The 7070-nt window shown below is 40.6% G+C and overlaps 1 protein-coding gene across 1 annotated transcript; it reads left to right on the top strand.

Annotated features, from left to right (window-relative positions):
• Positions 1-4630: 4630 nt before the first annotated feature.
• Positions 4631-6787, top strand: LOC114458407 (coiled-coil domain-containing protein 106-like). Its single transcript, XM_028440773.1, has 4 exons — positions 4631-4682; positions 5244-5384; positions 5941-6186; positions 6471-6787. The coding sequence occupies exons 1-4, from the start codon at positions 4631-4633 to the stop codon at positions 6785-6787; spliced, it is 756 nt and encodes a 251-aa protein (XP_028296574.1).
• Positions 6788-7070: the final 283 nt, after the last annotated feature.

The following is a 7070-nucleotide window of genomic DNA, read 5'->3' as shown; positions in this document are numbered from 1 at the left end:
AACACTTTATAATAACTATCCGTTATAAGTAGTTATTAAATCATTAATAAACTGTTAGTTAATGAGTTGTAAATTGCTTGTTGAGTATTTGCTAACAGTTTGTTAAGGATTTATAACTGTGCCTTGTAGATAGTTAATAGATAACTTACAAGCTGTTAGTTAACAATTTATAAATTACATGTTAACTGTATGTTAATGATTTACAACTATACTTTATAAATTAGTAATAGATCATGAATTAGCCATTAGTAAACTACTTACTAATGACTTGTTAAGTGTCAGTTAAAACTTTATATACATTATTGGGACGTTATTCTAAAGTTGCAACTATTCCTCATTTACTAACAGCTAGTTAATGAGGAATAGTTGCAACTTTAGAATAACGTCCCAATAACATATATAAGCTAATTACTAATACTAAAATGATGTATTGCTCACACTTTACACCTCTGTTATTAATAGTTTGTTAACCATTTGCTAATAACAATGAAACTTTGTACAACAGCAAATGGATGGAACAAGTTCAAGGTACAGAAATCTGATGTGATATTTAAAATAGCACATTTTTTAACCTCAGCCTTGTGAAACCCATAGGCTTTTCTGCTGCTGTATTTTACCAAAGAAACACCACAGGTGAAATTGTTATTGATAACATTGTTGTGTTTAATGTTTTCAAACCACAAATTAAATACAACACAAACTAAGCCATTGCATGGCAGAACAGCAGTATACAACAGTATAAAACAATATAGTACTTTTTGTGCTAAACACTGGGGTAATAGAATTTTAAAGGGACATTTAATGTCCAAACATCACAGCAATGTCATGGATTATCCGTCCTAATGGCCCTTTGCGATGCTTACGGGCAAGCCACTCATGCCATTCAATAACTTTGAGATGTTCTACCAGTAACTCCTCTGTACGATTCCCCCTGAGTCTCCACACATTTTCCTTGACTGTTCTCCAGGCCCTCTCTATATGTTGAGTATGTGCACCTGTTTGGGCATCAACATAGGACACACTGTGATTGACAGTGAAATGGGTGTAACCAAGCTGAGGTAGAGCATTTCTATAAGCCCGCCACTCATCACTTATTATTGTAGATCCCACTTTAACATGGTGAGCTATAAGTGGCACCAGATCATCTCCTTCTTCTTCTCTCAACTAAGCGAAGAACAGGCTTTGCATGTCTTCTCTCTCTCATGTTCACACCGAGCATCCCAAACACCCACTTCTTCCTCTTCCAGCCACCAGCCATTCGTCCCCGTCGGTACTGTCAAAAACATAAAATATGTGTAATTACTTTTCTATAAACAAAATGAATCATTTGTCATTCATTGGTAATTTGCATTACTATTTCAATAAAAGTGCCTGCCTTTCTTTTGTACCTGAAGTGGCTTTCATCAATGGTGACAAACTGCTGCTGTCCCCCAATGTACTGGCCTCTGGCTTGTTGATATCTGTCCATCGCAGTAGTACACACATCTCGCAGCTTTTGGGCCATCTTGGACAGTGTTGCTGAGCTTCCAGAAATGTCATCACTGATCATGTCCACTTGACGTAGACGCAGGCCTTGTGCAAATCTGATAGAAAAAGTGTATAATATACCAGAGTTATTTTGATAGTTTTGGTTTGATACATAAAATGTGCAACTACTGCAACCTAGGATATGAAAATTGTCCACTAATGTGTAAGACAAAAATAACAATAATGATTGGAAATATGTTTTGTGGGTTAAATTAGGGGGCCACAGGTTAAATTAGGGGGCCACATCCCGGCGGGGCGGTCTGGCTTGGCCTCTGGAGGGGGCCCTGGCTTTAAAGAACTGAAGCTCGTGGCGCGGGCGGCATCGGCATCTGGGGCGCCCGGGGGGGCTAGGTTGGGGTGCCTCGGGACCGGCGGGGGGACTCCCAGCGGCCCCCTGGTGCCTTATGCGGCTTGGGGTGTGGTCGTTCGCCCTGGGCGGGCTGCTCCTGGTGCTGCATCCATTCCGGGTCCTCCTGGCCTGGGGTCGGGTCCTTGCTGGCTCTGGGCTCACCGGCGGGGGCCCGCCGGCTGCCCGTTCGGCGTGGCTCTGGTCGTCTGCTGGGCGTGGGCTTTGGCTCCTCCGCTGGGGTCTCGGGCGGGGGGCTCTCTGGGCCCTCCCCTCGGGGGGCTGGGCGCGGGGGTGTGGGTGGTGGTGGGGGGGTGGGGGGCTGGGGGGCCTGGGGGTTGGGGGTTGGAGTCGGTGGCGTGGTGCGCTGGGTCCTTGGCTCCTTGGGGGCTTTTCGGGTGTGTATGGGGGGGGCAATGGCAGCCTCTCGGCTTGGGACCTTGGGGGCGTTCGGGGGGCTGCTTGGCCGTGGGGTGGTCGCCGGGGGCCCCTAGATCTCTCGCTCTTTCTGCTGGCCCGACTGCTTCTTCGGGCCCGGGGGCGGCTTATGGGTTTTGCAGTAGCGGCTCTTGGAATCACATTTGTCATGGACGCACTGGCCTCGGGCTGTGGGATAACACTCATACTGGGCTCAACCATAGACACGTTGTTCCCAAATACCTGTTTTATGTAACTTCCACTCACTTCCTCCTCTGCTCACAGCCACCATCATTATTCCTAAGCCGCACACTGGTCACCAGACTGGCTTGATAACACAACAATAAGCACAATATACACAACCACAATTTCACATCACATCACTTGAAACTTATTGATTATTCCCCACCCATTCGTTTTCCTATCTTGTATCCCTCCTCCCTGTTAACTCCCCCCCCCCCCACCCCCCTCACCCTGGTGTAACACTGCCCTCTCTCTTTTACATCCTCCCTTTAATAAAGTATTTACCCTTCCCTAGGGAGGGCTGGTGATGGTCACAATTATGCAATGAAATAAATTCATTTATTTAATTGCAATAATAAAATATGCATTGCTGTTAAAAGATTGCACTTCTTGTAGTGTTAACCTTCAACAGCATGTGCAAACAAGGTGAAAAAAAAAAAAAAAAAAAAAAAAAAGAAAAAAAAAAAAAAAAAAAAAAAAAAGGAAATATGTTTTGTGGGATTTGCTGTGACAATGTTTTTTTGCGGTCTATGGTCAATACATTTGGTACTAATAATACTGTAGAATATTTGTAAAATCCTATTTCTAATGTTAACAGCCAGAGCCACTAGATTAAGAGAGCCAATAGTCATCGAGCTTCAAGAGGCAGGGTCAGATACTCATGTTACTCAATCAGGCCTAATGCTGAACCACACAGCATCCCATGAGTAACAGCAAATAAACACATTTCCGAAATTAAACCGATAGGAATTCAAGCCAAAAATTACACCTTATAGCAAATAAATCACAAAAGTTAAACAACTCCAAGCACCTATGTTATCATCATGAGTCAAGAGATGTTCCATAATATTACAATCACAATTTACTACATAGTCACCAGTTATTGTTTATGACAACATAGTTAGACAGTATATCATCATAGACAGAATACAATCATATAGCGATCCCATAGCGTACCTGTACACAAAGCGCATCCAGTTGAAGAGGGAGACCTTTGACTTGCTGAATAAAGATTTGTGTCTAATCGACCTTTTCAGTTTCTTCCCTCTGTGGTTGTTGTGTTTGCAAACCCTGAAGAAGGTAAATACAAATAAAAATAAGAATGACACAGGCCAGGGTAGTAGCTAGAGCAGTGATTTTATAAAATTTTCATGTCAAGGACCCCCAAACTAATGTGTATTTGGCCGGGGACCCCATCTGAAAATATGTTGTGCCAGGAACCCCCATAAAATGTATTAAAATTATTTTAATAACATTTTTTTTAAAAAAATAGCAAAATACTGTAAAAAGCAGATCTATAACCTCACAACGTTTTGACATGTAGTGCAGTGCACTTCTAGAAATAAATATTTAAACACGAATTATGATATATTGGGCACTCTTTACAATTAAATAGATTTTATTTTCATTTTAATTCTCGACCAAAATACCTACATTACGTTGTCATTTCATCCAATAAAAAAAAAAAAAAAAAAAACTTACCATGCGTAGTAGTCCACACAAACGGATTCCTTTAATTTCATCTTGTGTTTGCATTTTTGGCATCGCATCCGTCTTCTTAGAAGCTTTTTCTCCTGCAGCCATCTGATCATTTTCCTGTGTCTTCTTTTAGACTTAGTTCTGCTTTCAACAAGCTCTCTTAGCTCAGTGGCTAAACCAGGCATTATTACTATATGACGTTTGATTAGGATTGCAACCTATTTTCTTATCCTTTTCACACACCTCACACAACCTTCCCGAGTTTCTGTGACTGACTCCCGCCAGATTACATGTTTGAATTGTATCATGGGCCATGGGCGACAAGGGGGTGAAACAAACCAATCACAATTGGATTTACGTGTTGGAGGAGGAGCCATCCGGCCTCGACAACCTAGACAGACACGCCCACCCTTCGATCACTCAGCAAGTTTGTTTTTGGATGAATAGCCAGATGCTAATCGTTACCGCAGCCCACGTTAGCACTGAATACACAAAATGAATACACGGTCTTATAAAACATCAGACACCAGTGTTCCCAGCGGCAGTGGCGATGCGCAAAAAACCGAAATGAATCCAGGTACTTTTGGGAGAAAGAAGTCAACAGCGGGTAATAGCACAATGAAAACTACACCTGTGGACCACGCTGTGCACATGGACGACAATGACGACGGTAAGCAAGATTGTGTGTTATATTTTCATTAAAAATGTCTGCTTAGGATAATACGGGTTGATAATTGTTCTACATAATTAAACTAGTTTGATACATTGCTGAGTGAATAATTTTTGTGCGTGCGCACATGTTTACGTGCTTGCCAAAAATAGAAGATTTATGCGTCCATTAATATATCTACATTTGCTGGTGATGAATTAAAGTTAAACAATTACTGTATGTTGACTCGTAGATTATCCTTTATTTTATCCCACCGTGAGTGAATTCACATGTTACAGCTGCCAAAGACAAAAAAAGCAAGCAAACAATAAATCTAAATACAGAAGAGAAAAAAAATAAGGCAATAATAAAATATACAATAAAAAGAAAAAAACAATAAATAAATAATAGATGTTGTTCAAGATAACAGTACAGAAAAAAAATTGAACAATTGGTAACTGTGTTTTTACAATGAGGATGAATAATATTAGTAATATTTAGAGAGTAGAGCCTGTTGCTTATTTTATTTTACCTTCACCTGGTTTATAATCAGTTTTTTTTATTCTCTATCATATCATTCAGATACTGAGGCAACTCTCGCTCCAACAGCATTTTTAAATGTTAAGAAGAACCATCTCCTTAAGAAGAAGAAGCACACTGCTACAGAAAAAACCAGTGACCTGACCAAGGAGATATACTCCCTCCTCCAACAACTTGGCAAAAGTAAGTAGACCTAAGGTTTTCTGAGAAAAACACGTTTGCTCACCTGACAGTGATGTTTGGGTGTTTTGTAAAATATATATACAACTGAGTGGAAGGATGGCCGACATTTGACAGTGACAAGAACTTCATCTGCATGAGTGTGTTATTACTCAAACAATACACATGTACAATTTATACCTGGAAGATAATATCTGTAGCATTGATTGACAAAAGTAGACACATTGGGGTGGCTGTGGATCAGGAGGTAGAGTTGGAAAATTGGTAGTTGGATTCCCAGCTCCTCCATTACACATGTCGATGTGTCCTTGGGCAAGTCATTTAAGTCCAAATTGCCCCCACTGCTGTGCCATTATTGTATGAATGAAATATATAATGTAAAAGTGCTTTGGGTGCTGCAACAACGAGAAAGGTGCTATACAAGCAGAGTCCATTCGCCAATTAACATTTGATAAATGGCAAAAGCTATTGATAATAATGTTTGTGAGTTGACTTGTATCACCATTCTGAGTAATACATTCTGTTTTGTATTGTATTTTCTATTTTGTTGTAGATGCAGATGACAGCGGGACAATTGACACATCTTCCTCGGCCACCTCGTCTCCTGATGCATCTTCTTTCGCTTCATCCTCCAGCCCATCCAACTCCTCTTCATCGAGCTCCTCCTCTACTGATTCCTCTGATTCGGACAAGAAATCAAAGAAAAGACGCAAGAAGAAAAAAAAGCACCACCACCAGAGTCACAAAAAAAAAGATAAGAGGAAGAAAAAAGGGAGGAAAAAGGAGCAGCATGGAAAACAAAGAGGTAAATGCAAAGAGAGGAGGGATGCAATTAGGCTTCTTCCCTCATGTGTGTCAGGCATGTACATAGAGTGTACATATATACGTATGTATATATATATACACACTATTCACAGACAGGAGGAAGTACAATTTTCCAAAATGTACTTCCTGGTGGATATATTATCTTGGACCGTCCAATTGCTCCGTGTCCATGTAATCATTATTTTTTTTCAAACAATTTGTATCTGCATGTGTGTTTCCTTGTGTTGTGTTTATTATACTTAACTACATTTCTATTTTTTTCAGCACGTCATCCTAAGGAGGTCGTCAAGAGATACCAGAAAGTCCTTAAGGCATACAAGAAAGAAAGAAAGCTGAGTGCGGCATATAGAAAAGTTGGTGTTGACCGAAACACCGTCGCCACCAATGCCCCAATATGTGAGCTGGCTGTTGTGGCCCCGGAGAAATACAAAGAGTTGTTGTTTGCTCATACCCCACAGCAACGACTGCAGGACTTTGCAAAAAAATGTCTGGAAGTGTTAATGAATGATCCAAATCTTTTAAGGGATGTTGAACAACAAAAGAAAAAGGGGAAACTGATTCCTCTGTCTAAGAAAGCTTAGGTCTGATGTCACTGTAGCATGGTGCCATAGAGCAGTTTGTTTGTAGCTCGGGTGAAGGCCTGGTTCACTAAGTATTGAGGGTCTAAGTTGTGCTAAGACATATCTTGTTATTGTGTTTTGTTTTTATGTCTGGATAATCCATACTGTTGTATACTGCTGTTCTGCCATGCAATGGCTTAGTTTGTGTTGTATTTAATTTGTGGTTTGAAAACATTAAACACAACAATGTTATCAATAACAATTTCACCTGTGGTGTTTCTTTGGTAAAATACAGCAGCAGAAA

The sequence above is a fragment of the Gouania willdenowi genome, unplaced genomic scaffold (genome assembly GCF_900634775.1).
Source record: "Gouania willdenowi unplaced genomic scaffold, fGouWil2.1 scaffold_112_arrow_ctg1, whole genome shotgun sequence".
NCBI classification, from domain to species: Eukaryota; Metazoa; Chordata; class Actinopteri; order Blenniiformes; family Gobiesocidae; genus Gouania; species Gouania willdenowi.
This window is presented reverse-complemented; position numbering and strand designations above follow the sequence as displayed.

Excerpts from the sequence above, each read along its gene's own strand:
- LOC114458407 (XM_028440773.1), top strand. The coding sequence starts at position 4,631 with ATGAAAACTACACCTGTGGACCACGCTGTGCACATGGACGACAATGAC. Across the intron at positions 5,385-5,940 it reads CCTCCAACAACTTGGCAAAA|ATGACAGCGGGACAATTGAC; the intron begins GTAAGTAGACCT and ends TTGTAGATGCAG. Across the intron at positions 6,187-6,470 it reads GCAGCATGGAAAACAAAGAG|CACGTCATCCTAAGGAGGTC; the intron begins GTAAATGCAAAG and ends TATTTTTTTCAG.